This window comes from Rattus norvegicus, chromosome 8 (assembly GCF_021556685.1).
Source record: "Rattus norvegicus strain SHRSP/BbbUtx chromosome 8, alternate assembly SHRSP_T2T, whole genome shotgun sequence".
Lineage (NCBI taxonomy): Eukaryota > Metazoa > Chordata > Mammalia > Rodentia > Muridae > Rattus > Rattus norvegicus.
Genome location: NC_141541.1, coordinates 116,218,839 through 116,240,020, shown reverse-complemented (window position 1 = coordinate 116,240,020; position 21,182 = coordinate 116,218,839). Strand labels below are relative to the sequence as shown.

Sequence of the window (21,182 nt, the reverse complement as noted above, 5' to 3'; positions counted from 1 at the left end):
GTTTTCCATATACTCTGGAGAGTCTCAATGTACTAAAGTTGAAATGATTGTTGTGAGGAATGTCTTTGTAATGAATTGTTCTATGAGTAAAGATTAAAGATTATTTCTGATCAATAAGTTAGTTCTCAGTCATCAGTGATCTTTCTCACCTTATGTTTGCAAGAAAAGTCAGCAGAGATTACAATTTTTCCATGTTAATTACAATCACAAAGCGTATATAAGTTTTTCTACTCATGAACCTCTTCTTTGTATACTTGAATGTTTAATGGAAAGGTCTTTTATGTTACACAGTGTGGTGATTGGAATGTGCTTAGCCCAAGGGAGCTGTGGCCTTGTTGGAAGAAGTGTGCCACTATATAGGCAGGCTTTAAGGGCTCAAGTGCTCAAGCTCCACCCAGTACAGAGACAGTCTCCTCCTGGCTGGGATCAAGATGTAGAACTCTTGGCACCTCAGGAACCATGTCAGTGTATATGATGCCATGCTTCCCACCATCATAATCGACTGAACCTCTGAAAGTGTAACCCAGCCCCAATTAAATATTTTCCTTTATAAGAGTTGCCTAGGTCATGGTGTCTGTTCACAGCAATGAAACCTTAACTAAGACACACAGCAGTCGTAGTCTCAGTATCAAGTATAATTTTGTCGAAGTATTTATTGGCAGTGGTCTTGCACTCTGCAGTACCTCAAGGCTTGGTTACTAGAAGTTGGGGCATATCTAAAGTCTGAAATAACATAAGCTCTCACAGGGTGACTGTCTTTAAAAGCAGCTAGTGAAAAAGAAATGGATGTAGATGTTTGAATTCAGTGGTTTTCAGTCTCAGAATTTGTTCCACTTTTGTGTACCAGAGAGTGAGTTTTCTGTTGCTTTGCCATTCTCAGCTTAAGTATGTATGCCTTTTTACAGCTTCTCATTAAAACTCCGAATACCTATATGATATTTTGTCAATATCCCCCTTGGGCCTGAGGGGGTTTTTGTGTTTTTTAGTGTAATGTAAATTTAATTGAGCACTGTAGAAAGGATGTCTTGGGTTTTACTTTTAAATACATGACACTCTGTTCCAAGCCCGGCTACCATGTTTGATTAGGCTGGCGCCTTCATAGTACCTTTGCTTTATTAGTCTAGTGACCTTTTACACGAGGGATAAAATGCCCTGGTATGTAAAAATGGTTGGTAATAGACAGTTAAGAGTGGACAGCCACTAAAGTGTGTCATTCTCTCAGTTTACTAACCTATTTCCTCACAGGTTACTTCTCTAGAAGACACTGGCAGATCTCTGCTCTGTGAGATTTGGAAAATGAACTGGCAGGGCTGGGGAAGGGTGCAGTTGAATATCTGTCACTCCCATACTTTGTATATTTGAGCTACCCTTATTGGATGATAGCTGGGTAATCGAGCCATAGATAACCCTGATTGTTTCATTTTTAAATTTTTCCTAGGACTGTTCTTATTAGAACAGTTGACTGTTCTTCAACAGGAATGTTAAAACCATTTCACAGTTTTTAACAGTTTCAGTGTGCCTTGATTTTTCTAGCTGTGTATGGATTGACTATGACGTCTGCTTGAGTTGTAGGAAAGGATAAGGGATCATTGCTGTCAAGCTGAGCACTGGGGAGGTAGAGACAGGAGAACTAACTGCTGGAAGTTTGAAGCCAAATGGAAGCTAAGTTGGGTATGATAGGTAGTACATGCCTTTACCAGAACTCAAGAGACAGAGGTAGGTTGATTTCGTTGAGTTCCAGGCCAGCCAGAGTTACACAATAAGACCAAGTCTCCAAAGAGAGAGAAAGAGAAGGGAGACTGATTTTGAAACATAGAAGATAATCTTAAAATTGGCCTACCTATGGGACTCCTCGCTAGGCTGGACTAGCAGTCCACTCCTGTGATGAAGGATCATCAATCAGAACTGCTGGAACAGCATATTTGTCTGTTGAGAATTATAAAACGTTATCTTTTGCCTTAGAAATTCCTAAATCCACTGATGCGTCCAAGTGGTGAATTAGAATATACAAATTCACAGTAGTGCTTTGGGTGATTGTTGTTCAGTGTTCAAATGGCAAACCTCCTGCTTTGGAGGTTTGATATACAGATGTGTGCCCTAAAATCAATACATCCCTCCTGAGGTACTTAATGCCAAGCATTCTGGGTGTCTGGGAATGGTTCTATTCAGTTCTTTGTCTTTGAAACAAGAACTCACTAAGCTATATTAGCTATGTAAAGCTAATAAGATTTATTGTGAACTCTTAAAAACTGGACCAGCAATTTAACAACTAAAATAAAATATTATCATTTAGATAGAGGTTTTGCCCAGAGTAGTGGGAGACATCTTTAATTAGAACATTGAGTAGTCAAAGATAGGTTGTTCTCTAAGTTTGAGGCCAACCTGGACACACACACACACACACACACACACACACACACACACACACATATGCAGTGGCCATGAGTAGTGGGAGACATCTTTAATTAGAACATTGAGTTGTCAAAGATAGGTTGTTCTCTAAGTTTGAGGCCAACCTGGACACACACACACCACACACACACACCACACACACACACACACACCACACACACACACACACACACACACACACACACTCACTCACTCACTCACTCACTCACATATGCAGTGACCATTCCCTTTGAAAGCTTAGTCTTTAAGAAGACTGAAGTAAGCCTAGCAGTGGTGGTACACTTAATCTTTAATCCCAGCACTTAGGAGGCAGAGACAGACAGATCTCTGTGAGTTTGAGACCAGACCTGTATACAGAGTGAATTCCAGGACAGCACTGCAACACAGAGAAACCCTGTCTTGAAAACATAAACAAACAAACAAGACAAGTAGGTTCTGAAATGGCCTATTTGACAAACTAGCAAGGTTAAGTGGATATTTGACTCCATCTAGTTTTACCGACTAATATTAGTCCTTTTTTGAGAATTTAGGGTTCGGAGTAATCAACATTTATTTAAACCCTCACTTTATGATCTGTAATAAGCTTTGTACATGGCCTAATTAACATAATCTCTACAATTATTTTGTCAGCTAAGAATCGTTAATCCCAAGGCAATGGTGACACATGCCTTTAGTTCCAGCATTTGGGAGACAGGCAGTTGGATCTCTGAGTTCTAGGCTAGCCTGGTCTACAGAGCAAGTTCCAAGACAGCTAAGACTACATTGAGGAACCCTGTCTTGAAAAAGAACCACAACAAAAGAAAGAATTGTTAATCCCATTTCATGGAAGATGAGGACCTTTCTGAAGGTCATGGAATAGAAGCAAGATTCAAATCTAAGGAACCTACTCCAGAGTCCATATTAGTTTAGCATTTTTTGGTTTTTATCTTTTTTTAAGAGAGTGTATCAATGGGGAAGTGTGCTATGTATGGTGTGCATGTAGAAGTTAGAGAACACCTTGTAGGAATCAGTCTTACCACATATGGATCCTGTGGATTGAGCTCAGTTTGTCGTGTGTGGTAAGCACCTTATGCACCGAGCTATCTTACTAGCCTGGGTTGGTTGTTTGTTCATTTATTGGAGACAGGGTTTTCCTGTGTAGTCTTGGCTGGCCTGGAATTTGCATTTGCTATGTAGACCAGGCTGGTTTTGAACTAATAATCCTCCTTCCTCTAACTCCTGAGTTTTGGGGGTACTCAGGATCTCCCAAATGAGATGTGCAGAGATACACTATCTTCTGGTTTGGAAAGGTGTTGCATTGACCAGTTTTCCTACATAAAGCTTAACAGAAAAGTGTAACCATGATTCTCCCTTCATATAGATCTCCTTCCTGACTGGCTCCTGGGGCTCCTAATACCAAGCACAAGTTGGTGAATAAATGATCCAGGAGGACCTTCTCTGAAGTCCTAAATGAATTCTGTGCTGACATTCAGCAGCTGGTCACCCAGCCGCTCTGAACATGGTTCCTTATCTGTAAAGTGAAACTGTTGCTTCATGGGATCATTTAGGGGATTGAGTAATATAGCACACTTATCAGTTTCTGGCTCTGAGAAATGCTTAGTATATGTTAGCAATTTTTATTGGTATTGTTCTTTAGCTTTTAGAGCAATACAGAAGTGGTTTGTCAGAAACTAGATTCTAAGACCCAGTTAGGTGGGCAGTTTTCCTTTGGTTTTATTTAATAAGACAATAATCTTATTCTATGTATTTCTCTTGACTTTTTTGGTGTGAAAAGCAGAGAGGTAAAGCATTATTTGACAGATGTATGGATTCAAGCAAGAAACTGAGGTCCAATTGCAAGGAAATGACTTGTATAATTCAGAGCCCTGTCTGAGGAGACACAGAGGACCCTAGAGGGCGGAGAGTGAACACAGCGCAGGGGCTAGTTCCAGAGTCGCACCTTCGGTTAGTTCAATTACCAGCATGGGTGAGGGTACCTTGTCAGTAAGCAGAGACCCTTCCCCTTCCCTTCTCTGCTCTAATATATTGGCTGGCTCATATTTATTAAACATTTTTAATATGAATTTATGACTTGTCCGAAATAGGCAAGGAAGCTCTATAAGAGATTTGTTGAGACACCTTGTCCTACCTGCTTCTGTGCCAGCTTTCCCAGAAGCTTATTTGCCAGTTGTTGCGCCTCAGATTTAGGGCTAGCTTGCTCTGTAGGCTCCAAATCTGAATGGTGATGCTGCCGCCGCTGTCCTTGTAACTACCACAGGTGTTGCTGCTACTGGCCATTCCCAGTTTGCTGCTATTGAGAATATAATCTGCTGTGAAACTCTCACTTTCCTCCTTTCTTCCTGTCTTTGGTGTCGTACTTCTTTCTCCAGGTGCTTTTGCTGTATAACCAATACTTTAGACATCAAAGTTACTAGCTTATTACCTCTCCAAGGAAATGTGTTAGGCATAGAAAAGAAGGTAATTGGGAGAGAACCTATGCCTCTGTGCTTAATAGTGTGGGAGTGAGGAATGTGCACTTGCTCAAGAGAACTCAGGAGAGTTCCCTATGCGACCTGGAGAAGTAACTGGGCATAGCATGCCGAGGACAGTGCCCTGGCCTGCTGGAGGCAAGGCAGAAGACAAGTTTTACCTTCTCCCACCCACTTCCCTAAACTTAATCTCACTTTGCCACACACATGATTCCAAATCTGTGGCATAAACAAACAGCCATCCCACCCATTGGTGAACATTCTTATTTTTCATGAGATGTTTCAGCTGGGGAATTGGGAAGGCCCTGTGTGCCTTCCTGTCTCTGTTACTCTAAGGGTTATAGTTAATGGCTTTTTTGTCTTTGTTTTTACAGGGAACTCTAATGATCCATGACAAAGAAGTCACTCTTGAATATGTACCAAGTCCAGATTTTTGGTACTGCAAAAGAGTAAGTACTAGAAATTCTGTTTTGGAAATAAGCCTTACAGAGGCAGTTTTTTTTTTTTTTTTTTTTTTTTTTTTGTTTTGTTTTGTTTTGGTTTGGTTTTGGTTTTTTTTTTTTTTTTTGGTTCTTTTTTTCGGGGCTGGGGACTGAACCCAGGGCCTTGCGCTTCCTAGGCAAGCGCTCTACCACTGAGCTAAATCCCCAACCCCAGAGGCAGTGTTCTAATTACCACCTAACCCACTGTGTCCTTGCATTGCACTCAATAAAATAGTTTAAAAAAATTAGCATTCCACATCTTCATATCTCTAGGAATGCTACCTATGAAAATTTTAAGCCATACTCTTATTGGAGGTCTTATCAAAATAAGACTGAAAATTCAATTTCAGTTTTTATTGCTATTAGTTTTAAAATTAACTACAAGATAAGCGTGGTGGTGCAGGCCTTTAATCCCAGGAGCTCTTGGGAAGTAGACAGGCAAATCTCTCAGTTCAAAGAAAATGAGTTCTAGACCAGCCAGAACAATAAAAAATTACTTACAAAAAATTGTATAAAGTTTACGATGCATGTTTTATCAAGTGGGAATGTGTATATGTATACACACACACACATTTTTATATGTACACATACCTATAGGTACATGTGCATACATGTATATGCATATATACATAAATACATATATATGTGTATGTGTGTACACATACCTGGGAAGATGACTCATTGATTAAGAGCACTTGCCGAGAAAGCAAAAGACCTGAATTTATCAGGAACTTGCAGATTAACCTGCAACCAGCATAGATGAAACACTGAACTACAGGTCTGAAGGAGAGACCCTCTCTCAGATAATAAGATGCTGGCATAGTAGAGGAAAACACCTGATATCTTCCTCTAGTCTCTGCCTGTGCACACACAACAAATACACCATAAATATATATGATTTGGAAAGATAGCTTAATCAGTGAAGAACTTGCCATGTGAACATGAGGGCCTGAGTTTGATCCTTTGGACCCATACTAAAACAAAAAACACAGGCGTAGTGGTGCATACTTGTGATCAGCACTGGGAAAGAAGAAACAGGCCTCTTCCCAGAGTTCCCTTCCCAGAGCTAGCCTGTCCTACTTGTTTAGACCCTGTCTGTGAGATGACTTGTCTCAGAACACAGTTATTGAGAAGTGACACTCAGAGTTTGGACTAGGGATATAGCTCAGTAGTAGAATACTCACCTAGTGTGTTGGTGTCTGGGTTCAATCTCCATTATAAAATTTATTTTTTAAAATTTTTTTGTAAATGTTTGTTTTGCTTGTGTATATGTCTGTGCATGGCTTGCTTTCTTGATGTCCATGGAGGACAGAAGATTACATTGGATCCCCTAGAATTAGAGTTACAGAGAATTATGAACCACCATGTAGGTACTTTGAATCAAATCTGGGTCCTTGTAAGAGCAAGTGTTCTCAAATGCTCAACCTTCTCTCCAAGCCCTGGGAAGAGAGTCTTAATAAAGAATTTTCTCGGGGCTGGGGATTTAGCTCAGTGGTAGAGCCCTTACCTAGGAAGCGAAAGGCCCTGGGTTCGGTCCCCAGCTCCGAAAAAAAAAAAAAAAAAAAAGAACCAAAAAAAAAAAAAAAAAAAAGAAATCTTGGGGCTGGGGATTTAGCTCAGTGGTAGAGCGCTTGCCTAGCAAGCCCAAGACCCTGGGTTCAGTCCCCAGCTCCGAAAAAAAGAAAAAAGAAAAAAAAAAAAAAAGAATTTTCTCAGGTTAGCCTGTGGAAATGTCTGTGGGCAATTGTTTTAGTTTTTAATCGATGTAGGGGGCCTGTCCATTGTGGGCTAAACCATTCCCTAGGCAGGAAGGTTTGTTTTTGTTGTCATTTTTTGAGACGGGTTCTCTGTATAGCCCTGGCTGTCCTGCATCTAGCCTTGTAGACCAAACTGACCTCACACTCAGAGCTCTCAGTGCACACATTTAATCTGTGAGGTAGAAACCAACCTGGTCTACACAGTAAGTTCCAAGACTGCCAGGGCTACATAATAAGACCCTGTCTCCAAAACAAAACAAACAAAACCCACCACCACCAACAGAAAAAGATGGAGTTTGATATGGTCCAGTCTGGCCTCAAACTTGTTATGTAGCCCTGATAACCTTGAACTTCAGATTGGTGTACCGCCACCTCCCAAGTGCTGTAGTTGCATGCACACACCACCATAACTGGTTTATAAGATGCCCCAGGTTGGGCTGGAGAGATGGCTCAGTGGTTAAGAACACTGACTGCTCTTCTAGAGGTCCTGAGTTCAATTCCCAGCAACCACATGATGTGGCTCACAACCATCTGTAATGGGATCCAGTGGCCTCTGAAGACAACGACAGTGTACTCATATTCATTCATATATATATATATATATATATATATATATCAATAAGTCTAAAAAAAGATGCCACAGGTTGAAGACAGGGCCTTATTCATTCTAGACAGGCAGAGACATTGACAGGCCAAGCCACATTCCTAGCTCTTTAAATTTTTAATTAAATCATCCAGAATGATCAACTCACCAGTCACATGCTCATGCTCCCTTCTTCTAGGTCCTAGCTTGTCACTTATCTTTTGTCTCTGTATTTGCCTGTTCTGGACATTTCATATAATGAAATCAGAAATAAGAGCATTAATCACTGCTTCATTCTTTCCTATAGCTGAGCATTATATAGGTTTAGATCATTTCATCATCAATTGATGCACATTTTTTCTGCTTCTTGACTCTTGTGAATAGTACAACTTGTGTTTTTCTCTGTTTTTTTTTTTCTCTAGTTGTCTTCTTTTAATTCTTTGCATATGTACCCAAGAATGGAATTGTTGGATCATAGTAATAAGTTTATATTCAACTCTTTGAGGAACTACCAAATCATTTTCTATACTCTGCTGCCATATCATATACATCCTCATTGGCAGTGCAAAAGATTTTAAATTTCCACATTCTTGCACACATTTGACATTTACCATTTTTATTGATAGCCATCCCAGTTGACATATATAGCATTTTATAATTTAAAATTTTTTTATTCATGTTGTGTGAATAAACACACCTGCAGTAGCACCATGTGGAGGTCAGAGGACAAGTTTTGGGAGTAGGTTCTCGCCTTCCACTCTGTGGCTACTGGGGATTGAACTCAGTTGTCATACTTGGCAACAGAGTCTTTACCCCTTTATCCAGTAGCCCCCACAACTCATAATTTTATAGTCACATTGTTTGTTTTTGTGTGTGTGCAAACACATGTCAGAAAGGGAAGAGGTTAGAGTAACTTGCAGGAGTTAATTGCCTTTATAAAAAGTTTGTTTTACGTATATGAGTACACTGTCACTGTTTACAGACACAGGGCATTAAATCCCATTACAGATGGTTGTGAGCCATCATGTGGTTTTGGGAATTGAACTCAGGACCTCGGGGAAAGCAGTCAGTACTTTTAACCACTGAGCCATCTCTCCAGCCAGGTTCTTCCCTTCTATCATATGGTTTCTAGAGATAAAACTCCGGTCCTCAGTTTTGACAGCACAGCTACTTACCCATTGACCTATTTCACTGTTGTGATTTGTGTTGCCCTAAGGACTAATGATATATAACATATCTTTTGGGTAATTGTTTGAGTATCTTCTGAGAAGAAAACTTCAGTGATTCTTTTGACCTTTTCAGTTGAATTATTTGGCTTTGTGTTGTGAAATATAAATTACCCAATATGATTTATGAAGACTTGACCCTGTGCTTTATGCTAAAATTTTGACTATTTTACTCCAGAGATTGATGAGTTAGTTGTTTACTTGGTCGTTTGGTTGGTAGATGATTGGTTTTAATACAGGGTCTCATTATGTAGTTCGTAGGAATTGTTTCAGCCTTCCAAATACTGGGAATAAAGGTGTGTGTTACTATACCTGCATATTTAGGTTTTAATCTATTGAAGTGTTTTGATTATATTATGGTGCTGGGGACCATACCAAAAAGAAATATCATTGATCTCTGTTAATTCATTTTGTATTGTGTGATATTAAGAGTGCAACTTTGATGTTTGACATGTGGGATTTTTCAATTCTTAATATACCACTAAAGAAACTATTTCACTAACTGAATCCTTTTGAAGTCTTATCAGAAATTCATTTATCTCTAGGTTGGGAGGGCAGTGGTGCACACCTTTAATCCCAGCACTTAGGTGGCAGAGGCAGGCTGATCTCGGAGTTCCAGAACAGCCAGGGCTATACAGAGAAACCCTGTCTCAAAAAAAAAAAAAAAGAAAAGAAAAGAAAAACAGGTTCATATATATATTTTTTTTCAAATTCTCTAATATAGTCTAAATTTTTATGTTTATCCTTAAAGTCAGGACCGTGGTTATTGGGATTTTTTGTTTTGTTTTGTTTTGTTTCTCAAAACACAGTTTCTCTGTGTAACCTTGGCGGTCCTGGAACTCACTCTGTAGATCAGGCCAGCCTCAAACTTACAGAGGTCTGCCTGCCTCTAACCACAGTTACTGGGATCAATCCAGTTGTGCATCACTGCTGCCTGTATTAGATTTTTTTAAAAAAAATTTATTCATTTATTATATATAAGTACACTGTAGCTGTCTTCAGACACACCAGAAGAGGGCATCGGATCTCTTTACAGATGGTTGTGAGCCACCATGTGGTTGCTGGGAATTGAACTCAGGACCTCTGGAAGAGCAGTCGGTGCTCTTAACTGCTGAGCCAATTTAGATTGTTTTTAATATCACTTGGTAATAAAATGAAGAGAAGAACTAATAAATGCTACAATTTAGATGACCATTTAAGATGTTATGCCAGGCAGATGATCGTATATTGGATAGTTTTATGGGCCTCGTGTTAAGGGTAGAAAATGACATCAAGAGTTTCTTTGGGAATGATGAAAGTGATTTTAAATAAAATTATGACAGTGGTTGCACTACACACTTACTAAATATTATTAAGCTGTTTACTTAAAATATATAAGTTTAATAATACTTAACTATGCCTGCCTACCAAGTTAAGATACTGACCCTGCTGTTGGAGCATAAAACACTTAAACAGCTGGTAAGCAGCAGGGTCAGTCTGCCATTGTTAATAAATGTAGCTATCAAATACTTTGATGGTATCCTAGGATTTTTTTTTTCTTTCTCATTTTTGTCAGTTATTACTGTTTTGGATATTTAGGTTTCAAAAAATGGTTTGGGTCACATGTTCTTTTTTCCCTGCAGTGTAAGGCCAGCACTGGTGGGCATCAGTCTTGTTGTTCATACTGTAAGGGCCCAAAGGAAGGTAAGTAAACAATGAACAAATAATTTATTTTTATTTTTAAAAGTAGTCACCTCAGGGGTTAGAGAGATGGTTTAGTGGTTAAGAAAATATACAGTTCTTTCAGGGACCTGAGTTTGGATCTCAACACCCACATAAGGCAGCTCATAGTTGCCTTTAATTTCAGCTCCAGAGTATCCAGAGTTCTGTTTTTTTCCTACCTGAGCATGTAAATGCATGTACATACCTCAGACAGATACATATACATGACCCAGCCTATAACCCTAGTACTTGAGAAACTACAACAGGACAATCAAGGGTGTGAGAGCATTGTCAAAAAAACAAAAGGTACCTTTGACCAAAACTAAAGTTGTAGAAAAACGAGTCTAAGCTTTAAAAGAAGAGGATAAGGAGGGAAGGAGAGCCTAGCAAGCGCAAGGCCCTGGGTTCGGTCCCCAGCTCCGGGGGAAAAAAAAAAGGAAAAGGAGGGAAGGAGAGAACAAAAGAGTTGATACCCTAAAAATAAGTCTGGTTGGCTTTAAAACATATAGTTCAGATCTGGCAAGATGGCTCAGTGAGAAGTAGATTTCAGTTCCCTGAACCCATGTTAAAAAGCCAGAAATGGTAACACACATCTGTAATACTGGCACAAGTTCTGTGGTGAGATGAGAACTGACTGACCAGCTAGCCTAAAGTATGAAGCAGTGCAACCCAAACAAGAGAGACCGTGACACAACAAGGTAGGAAGAGAGCAGACTCCTGTTGATTGTTTCTGACTTCAACATGTGCACTCTGGTAGTTGCACACAGGTCATGAACACACTAATTTGAAGATGCAGAGAGGAGCGGGTGTGCTTGTGCATGTTTCATCACTGTGTTCATGAAGCAGACATAGGGTTAGCTTTTATGACACAGAGGCCAGCTTGGTCTACACAATGAAACCCTGTCTTTTTTTTTTTTTTTTTTTTCTTTTTTTCGGAGCTGGGGACCGAACCCAGGGCCTTGCGGTTGCTAGGCAAGCGCTCTACCTCTGAGCCAAATCCCCAACCCCATGAAACCCTGTCTTAAAACTCATGATGAGGGGTTGGGGATTTAGCTCAGTGGTAGAGCGCTTGCTAGGCCCTGGGTTCGGTCCCCAGCTCCGAAAAAAAGAAAAAAAAAAAAAAAGATGAGTGTGGGAGCATCTTCATGGAATCAGGGGGATTGGGGAGGGGGAATGGGAGAGGGAGGGAAATTTGAAATGGAAATACATAAAATATCCAATTTTAAAAATGATGATGTTTGTTTTCTTTTGTTTGTTTCATTTATTTCAAGGGTCTTATTAGGTAGCCCTGGCTGTCTTAGAACTTGCTCTATAGAGCAAGTCAGCCCTGACCTAGGAAATCCTTCTGACCTTTTGAGTCCTGGGATTAGGTGTGTGCCACCACTATCCTGCTGAGTTTTTGTTTTTTCTTTTTTTTTGGTTCTTTTTTTTTCGGAGCTGGGGACCGAACCCAGGGCCTTGCGCTTTTTTGTTTATTTTTTTTTCTCCCCTGAGTACAGTTTAGGTTTGGTAACCTATTTTCTAGCATTTGACTCAAGAAAGATTTCTTAACATGCTTGGGCAGGTGGTTTGTGAAAACCCTTACACAGCAGGTGTTTGATTCTCAGTGTTTCACAAACACAAGGAAAAGCAATCATATATATTCACTGATCATCCGCTGTTAGTATTAAATAACCACAACAGTGCTCCCAAAGAATGTCTCTTTGAGCTGCTTGGCTTCCTTAGTAACTATGAATGAATTACAAAAATAAAAAAAGAAAGAAGACTAGCAGTGGAAAAGGCTTACTGGGGAATGCCTGACAGTTACTCTCTAACTTCCACATGCACGCCATATACAGCAATGTGCATAAACTAAACAAATGAATAAATTATCTTTAATTATGAGAAGAAAATAAATCACAAAACTATACTTCTAAATAATAGTCCGCCATGGCTGTATTATGACAGTAGAAGAAAGAAGGCATCTAGACAGGTTCTCTGGGTATATGCCACTAAGTCCTTAGCAACTATGTCTTTGCTACTTTTGTGGCTACATTGTTTCTCCTTCTCTATCTCTTCCCTTTACCCTTTATTCTTTTCCCCTTCCTCTTTTTCTGTCCTGTACACTGAGGCTCTAACACAGGACCTAGTTCGAGACTATGTAGGTTCTTCCTACGTAGCCCTAGTTGGCCTGGAATTGTTATGTAAACCAGGCTGGCTTTGAAGTCACAAAGATCTCCCTGCCTCTGTCTCCCAAATTTTGATTTTGGGACACAGTCTAATATAGCCCAAGTTAGCCTTCAACTCACTTTGTAGACCTTGAAGAATTTCTGGTTCTCTTGCCTGTTCTTACTAAGGACTGTGATGTTGTTGCAGATGTGTGCTGTCAAAACCAGCTTTTAGTTTTGCCTTTTTGAGACAGAATCTCACTATGTAGCCCCAACCAGCCTCAAACTCATGATCATCAGGCTGAGCTTCCCAAGTGCTAGTTCCTACATGTTCCTATTGTTGGAAATAATAACCAGGCACAGCAGGTATTAAGATGAATTTATTGTATGTGTGTAAGTAGGTAAGTGATTAGTTTTGTTGTTTTTAGTTTGTTTGTTGCGTTCCATTTTTTATTTTGTATGTATTGGTTTTGCTTGCTTGTCTAGCTGTGGCCCATGTGCACATGGTGCCTGGAGAGCCAAGAACTGCAGCTATAACTGGAGTCACAGGTGTTGTGAGCTATCAAGTTGGTGCTGGGAATTGAACCCAGGTTTTCTGGAAGAACAGCTAGTGTTCCTAACCACAGAGCCATCTCTAAGCCCTTTCTTTTTGTTTGTTTGGTTTGGTTTGATTTGGTTTTTTGAGATAGGATTTCGCTGTATAACAGTCCTGGCTGTCCTGGCTTCAGACACAGATCTGCCAGCTACTGCCACCTGAATTAAAGGCATGGGCCATCATGCTGGGCTTTGCTTGTTGTTTTTAAATTTATTCTATTTATACAAGACTATTCTTCTGAACCATTCCTTCAGCTTCCAATTAGGATTGAGTGTTTTGTTTTAAAATGTATTTTTATGTGTCAGTGTGAGTGTAAACTACACGTGGGGTGGGGCAGGGGGCGGCTATTGAGGTCAAAGAGACAAATATTAGCTGCCTAGCCTCATGTACATGCTGGGAGACAAATTCAGGTCCTCTGCAAGAGCAGCAAACACTCTTTACTGCCAAGCAATCTCTTCAGACCCGTGATTAATTTTTTTTAAATCTATGTGCATATTTACTGCATGTACATAATGTGTACCACTTGAATATTTGGTATGCACAAATGCCAGAAAAAAGAATAGGACTCCCTGGCACTGCAATTACAGAGGATTATAAGCAGACATGTGATGTTGAACTGAACCAAGTTCTCTACTAGAGCAGCAAGTGCTGTTAACCACTGAACCATCTCTCTAGACCCTGATTAATTTTTTTAATGACCTTTTCTCAAGAACCATCAAAATTTTTGTAGGTTTTTCCAACATGATATTAAAGGAATTTATTAGTTTCATAAAGTCTTATGTGTTTTCTATTTAAATTTTTCTACTGACAGAAGTCAAGCAAGAACTAGTATCCTATCCTCAACCTCAGAAAACATCCATTCCAGTACCCTCAGAAAAACAGCCCAACCAGCCACGACCTGTTGATAAGGAGCATGAACTCAGGAAGCGGGAGGAAGGCCAAGAGTCGAGATTGGGACATCAGAAGAGAGAGACAGAAAGATACTTCCCTCACTCTCGAAGGGAAGGACTCACTTTCCGAAGAGACCGAGAAAAGGAGTCATGGTCTGGAGAGACTCGCCAGGATGGAGAGAGCAAAAGTGAGTGATTTGTCAAATTAGGTGATAGATTAGAAGCCCAGGTAGCCTCTATCCAGCTGCTGTATACACTAGTGGGACTGCGCCTGGCTTAGAAGGTGCTGTCTTCAGCCAGCTTTACTCGTCAGGAGCTATAGCTTTTTTTTTTTTTTTTTTTGGTTCTTTTTTTCCGGAGCTGGGGACTGAACTCAGGGCCTTGCGCTTCCTAGGTACTCTACCACTGAGCTAAATCCCCAGCCCCGGAGCTATAGCTTCTATATAGCAAATTACTGTATAGTTTTTAAAATGCAGTAAGATGTGATTTTAGTGGGGTTTTTTTTGTTTGTTTGTTTTTTAAGATTTACTTATTTTATATATAAGTACACTGCAGCTGTCTTCAGACACACCAGAAGAGGGCATCAGATCTCATTACAGATGGTTGTGAGCCACCATGTGGTTTCTGGATTTGAACTCAGGACCTCTGGAAGAGCAGTCCGTGCTCTTAATCACTGAGCCATCTCTCTAGCCCTGTGATTTTAGGTTTTAAGTATTGGTAATAAAAAGAAACGTGAGAAGTATTTCATAATTTAAAAAAAGATGTTGTAGAGTAAAATAGTATGTAGATTAAAAATGACTGTTAAGTTCTTGGCACTACAAATTTTATGTCTCTATCCTTAATATCTCTTTCTGTGCTTGTTTCATTCAGCAATTATGCTAAAACGTATCTATCGTTCTACTCCACCCGAAGTGATAGTTGAAGTGCTGGAGCCCTACGTGCATCTCACTACTGCCAATGTCCGTATCATCAAGAACAGAACTGGCCCTATGGGTCACACTTATGGTTTTATAGACCTCGACTCACATGCAGTGAGTATTTCTTGCTTTAAAATGAGGACAGATGACTGATGAAGCCTTAATAATGTTTGGAGAGGCAGGGTATGAGTGTCCATGCCTATAGACCTAGCATCCTGGAAGATGAAGCATATAGATGACAAGTTCAAGGCTAGCCTGGGCTACAGAGTGAGCCACTGTCTCAGTTTATAATGAGGGAAGGAGGTTGGGAAGAATCAGTACTAAATTCTCTCCTTTGGGACTAATGTTCATTTAGGTAAGCTCCTGCCCTAAAATAACAGAACTCTGTATGGACTTTGAGAACAGATCTAAGCACCAAACCCTTGTACATTTTAGTGTCTTTTCTAAATTTTTCTTAAAATGGTTTTATATTTGATAGTAATAAGACATTTCCTATTTTTCTAAAAGGTGTATAATAGACTTCTTTGTTTGCTTGTTTGTTTTGAGAGATAGGGTCTCTAAAACTAGTAATGCAAATCGTTATTTCTCAGATATGCTAGAAAGTTGCCAGAGACTTTTTGTAAACTGGATCTAAAGGAATTGCAACCTAAGAGAAGGGAATTTCAAAGGCTTATTTTTAGTTGGACATGGCGGCACAGCCTAAAATGCCAACTACCCTAGGGAGTGAGGTAGCAAGTTGGCAAGTTCAAGACTCTCATGTGCTACAATGTGTGTGTTCAAGGCCAGCCTGTGCAGCCCAAGGAGACTCCCATCTTTAAATTAAAAATTAATTAAAAAAAAAGTGATTATATAGCTTGGTGCTTATGTATCATGCATGAGATCTTACATCCAACACACACCACACACACACACCACAGTTATTTTTACCAGCCTGCTCTTACTGTAAAAATTATTACCAGAAAAGGGTAGAAAGATGATTCAATTCAATGGTTAAGAGCACTTGCAGCTCTTCTGGGAGGACCTGGATTTGACTCCTAGCACCCACATTTTGGCTCACAACTATCTATAACTCCATATCCAAAGGGTCTGTTGCCATCTTCTGGCATCTTCAGGCACTAGGTGTGCATACACCTACAAATATGCAATTTATATATTTCTAGATATAAGTTATCTAAATATGTTATATTCTATTTCAATTTTATATTATATTTTGTATAGAGACATTTATGTAATATAATTTAATATAACTATTAATATATAGTATAATATGTTAGAATATTTATATATATGTGTGTGTATGTGTGTGCGCGTGCACATGCTTTTTTTAAGACAAGTCTCACTGTGAAGCTCTGGCTGTCCTGGAACTCCATCTATAGACCAGGCTAGCCTCAAACTCACAAAGATCTACCTGCCCTCGTTTCTCTAGTGCTGAGTTTAAAGTTATGCACCACTACATCTGGCCATATAAAATTATTTTTTAAAAAAAGTATTACCAAAGCATTATCTGTAGTAATTTTATCTTTTAACAAGTTAAAAATTATGTTTGGTTCTTTTTCTAATGATGTAGCCCTGTTTATCTTTGGGGTCAAGTTTGTCTTTGGTTCTTTAGGAAGCTCTTCGAGTAGTGAAGATTTTGCAGAACCTCGATCCACCGTTTAGCATTGATGGGAAGATGGTAGCTGTAAACTTGGCCACTGGAAAACGAAGGTAAGGCTCACTCCAGTCTTAGGGAAGAAATTGTTCTTCCTGGACAAGAGACAGATAGTAGGGCATTTGTGACTTCCCAGCATGAGCTGTTTCAGATACTTATTTATACGTTTTCTTTTTCTGTAGGTGCTTTATTCTAATTATAGAATTGTTTTCATTTTTAAATAGCATTCCCACCTGCACATGATGTGGCAAGCCTTTAATCCCAGCACTCAGGAGGCAGAGGCGGGTGAATCTGAGTACAGTGCCAGCCTAATCTCATAGCATGTTCCAGGCCAGCTAAGTGTCTATTGCAAGACCTTATACATACATACATACATACATACATACATACATACATACATACATACATACATAGATAAATAAATAAATAAATAAATAAATAAATAAATAAATAAGCATAAAGTATTCCTGGGTGCTTTTTTTTTTTCTTTTCTTTTTTTTTTTTTGATTTCTTTCTTTTTTTTTTTTTTTTTTTTTTTTCTTTTTTCTATTTTTCGGGGCTGGGGATTGAACCCAGGACCTTGCGCTTCCTAGGCAAGCGCTCTACCACTGAGCCAAATCCCCAACCCCTTCTGGGTGCTTTAGACTTTGACAGCCTACTATCTTTAGGGACCAGTAAAGTTGGTTTTGGGCTTATGAGTGCTTTGTTGTGTATTGCCTTTTTGAGGCAGAATCTCACACTATAATCCATACTGGCCTGAACCTCAGTCATAGCAGTCCTCTTGCTTCAGTCTCCAGAAGGCAAAGGTTACAGCCTTGGGTAAGGGCACCTGGTTGATGTGTTTAAATATGCAGGGAAAAAAGCCTCTGAATGTTTCTGCATCTATTAGTGTCCTCAGTAAATGGATATAGTCTTGCTATTGTCCTGGCCTCAGTCATCTGGAATGTCTGACTCAGTTACTCTTCTTTACTAATCTTTACCGAAAAGGTGATGACAGGAGATAACTCATCAGAGAGACGAGTTACAGAGGTGCTTTGCTTTACCACCTCCACTTAGTCGATTGTTTTGCTCCAGTAAGTTACTTTGCAGGAATCTGCTGCTGTTTCAGTCAAGGATCTGGATCAGCTAACCTGCTTGCTGTCTAGGTTGGTGCATTTTTCTACATGATGAGGAAGAATTTCAGTGAATCTGTATGATTAGCCAGTCCCCAGGTAGCTTTTGGTAACAGGCTTTTGATATGTCATGTTTTGTATTGCAGAAATGATTCCGGGGACCACTCTGACCACATGCATTATTATCAGGTAGGCTTTAATATATGGTGAATGTCATTTTTAAAATATTCAGACAACTAAAAGGATGACTGAATTTCCTGCAGTTGATGACTGTTAAGATTAATGACTGGTTGTGGGGCTGGGGATTTAGCTCAGTGGTAGAGCGCTTACCTAGGAAGCGCAAGGCCCTGGGTTCGGTCCCCAGCTCCGAAAAAAAAGAACCAAAAAAAAAAAAAAAAAAAGATTAGTGACTGGTTGTACACTTTTATAATGCTATAATGCTTATAGCATTTAATTTTGCTTTCTCTAATAGGGTAAAAAATATTTCCGAGATAGAAGAGGAGGAAATAGAAATTCAGATTGGTCCTCAGATACAAATCGACAAGGGCAGCAGTGTAAGTAACTTTCGTTTTGTTTTTCTTGGTGTGTTTTTTTCCCCCGACTTACTAGTTGTTACTTAAATCCGTCTGATCACAAAGGTAGCAAAGAGATTGTTAACCTAACAATGAAAGTATATCTCATATAGGCTCTTTCCCTATTTGAATTGGCCACTCTAATTATTTATTTGTTCTTAGTAAGCCCCCAGTAACAATTTTATTTGACAGGAACTAATGCTGGCTCTGATTTTATTCCATGTAGCATCATCTGACTGCTACATATATGATTCTGCTACTGGCTACTATTATGACCCCTTGGCAGGAACTTACTATGACCCCAACACCCAGGTTAGTTTTGATTTTTTTTGTTTGTTTGTTTTGTTTCTTTTTTTGTTTGTTTTGTTTTTTGCTTTATTTGCTCTGTTAGTAGTCTTTTGAGAAAAGTACCCACAATGTGTTACTTTTGAGTATTTGGTTCTCTGCATTCTCTGGATGCTCATTGCTTGAAAAGTGGAAAGTTTATGGAATCTGAGCTGTTGATTATATGGAAAATCAGTGCCCTGTGGCATTACAGGTAAGAACAGCACTGTTCTGAGAGCTTCAGTGGTGGTATCCATGTATACTCGCCCCTTAAATGGTATCTTAGATTGATAAGGGTTCTTCAGCTTGTAAATGAGACATTCTGGTGCCTTGAAGGGAAGTATGTTCCTTAAGCCTAAAATTCTGGAGAAACAAGCATTCTGTAGATCTATTTCTTTCATATTGTATCACAGCAAGAAGTCTATGTGCCCCAGGACCCTGAGTCACCTGAGGAAGAAGAGATCAAGGAAAAGAAATCTACCAGTCAAGGAAAGTCAAATAGCAAGAAGGAAACATCTAAAAGAGATGGCAAGGAGAAAAAAGACAGAGGAGTGACAAAGGTGAGATCGCTTGTGAGTTGCGGTCTTTATCACATAGTGACATAGAAAACATGGCAACTGTAAAGAGAGAGGGTCTAGGTTTAAGGTGCAGAGTCACTGTAAACATTCTCTAGGACGAGCAAGAGCTAGAGCTCAGCAGTTCAGAAATCTTGTTCTCGTAGAGGTCCCAGGTGTGATACCAAGCACCTACATGGGACTCATAACTCTATAATTCCAGTCAGTTCCAGGAGATCTAAATCCTTTCCTAAGTGCATGCACTGACATACAGGCAAGCAAAACACATACGTACGTACGTACGTACGTACATACATACATACATACATACATACATACATACATACATACATACACGTGTGTGTGTGTGTGTGTGTGTTATAAATCTTATAAAGAAAAAAACAAAAACTGAGCAGTGATGGTGCACACTTTTAATCCCACCACTTGAAAGGCAGAGGCAGGTGAATCTTAGAATTTGAAACCAGCCCCAGTCTGTAGATCAAGTTCCAGGACAGCTAGGACTACAAGAGAAACCCTGTTCCAAAAATCCAGGTACAGAAGATATATATATATATCTTCTATAAACAACAAAATAATGAGGGTGGAGGAAGGGGCATTTGGACAGATAGAACAGTGGTTAAAAGCACTGACTGCGGGCTGGAGAGATGGCTCAGTGATTAAGAGCACCCGACTGCTCTTCCAGAGGTCCTGAGTTCAATTCCCAGCAACCACATGGTGGCTCACAACCATCTGTAAGGAGACCCGATGCCCTCTTCTGGTGTGTCTGAAGACAGCTACAATGTACTTATATATAATAAATGAATAAATAAATCTTTAAAAAAAAAAAAAAAAGCACTGACTGCTCTTCAGAGAACCCAGGTTCAATTCCCAAAACCCACATGGTACCTCACAACTGCCTGTAACTCCAGTTCTAGGGGATAGAGCTCACTTTCTGATTCCCCTGTGTACCAGGCATGTATGTGGTGCATAGCCATACATAAAGCTAAGAATAGCCATACATGGGGCTGGAGATATGGCTCAGAGATTAAGAGCACTGACTGTGCTTCCTGAGGTCCTGAGTTCAGATCCCAGCAACCACATGGTGGCTCACAACCATCTGTAATGAGATCTAATGCCCTTTTCTGGTATGTCTGAAGACAGCAAAAGTGTAGTTATATAGAAAAAAATGAATAAACCTTTAAAAAAAGAAGCCATACATACTAAAAAATGTTTTTTTAAAAAATATCGGATTGGAGAGATGGCTCAGTGGTTAAGAGCACTGACTGCTCTTGCAGAGGTCCTGAGTTCAATTCCCAGCAACCACATGGTGGCTCACAACCATCTGTAAAGAGATCCGATGCCCTCTTCTGGTGTATCTGAAGACAGCTACAGTGTACTTATATATAATAAATGAATAAATCTTTTAAAAAGTAAGTAAATAAAAAGACCAAGTATAGTATAGTGGTATACTGAGAATCTGGTCCTCAAAACAAAAAGACAAAAACAAAAACAAAACCCTAATTCTTGGGCTGGAGAGATGGCTCAGCGGTTAAGAGCACCCGACTGCTCTTCCAGAGGTCCTGAGTTCAATTCCCAGCAACCACATGGTGGCTCACAACCATCTGTAAAGAGATCCAATGTCCTCTTCTGATGTATCTGATGACAGCTACAGTGTACTTATATATAATAAATGAATAAATAAATAAAAAAAAAACCCTAATTCTTGGTGTAGAAGTCCACTTACCTTTTTCCATCTGAATGGTAGCTCTCTTCGTTTTACAAATGAAAAAA

The 21,182-nt window shown here is 39.5% G+C and overlaps 1 protein-coding gene across 25 annotated transcripts in view; it reads left to right on the top strand.

The window, feature by feature from the left end:
- Rbm6 (RNA binding motif protein 6) overlaps positions 1 to 21,182 on the top strand; it is a 100,029-nt gene that overhangs the window by 65,975 nt on the left and 12,872 nt on the right. For 24 of the 25 annotated variants that reach the window (XM_087562377.1, XM_087562369.1, XM_087562372.1 and 21 more), the window contains 9 exon segments: positions 5,255 to 5,329; positions 10,551 to 10,611; positions 14,183 to 14,449; positions 15,132 to 15,292; positions 16,788 to 16,885; positions 18,088 to 18,130; positions 18,414 to 18,495; positions 18,740 to 18,825; positions 19,251 to 19,397. In XM_087562377.1, coding sequence (XP_087418503.1) covers positions 5,264 to 5,329; positions 10,551 to 10,611; positions 14,183 to 14,449; positions 15,132 to 15,292; positions 16,788 to 16,885; positions 18,088 to 18,130; positions 18,414 to 18,495; positions 18,740 to 18,825; positions 19,251 to 19,397 — 1,011 coding nt within the window. In that variant the 5' untranslated portion in view covers positions 5,255 to 5,263. 25 annotated transcript variants of the gene reach the window in all.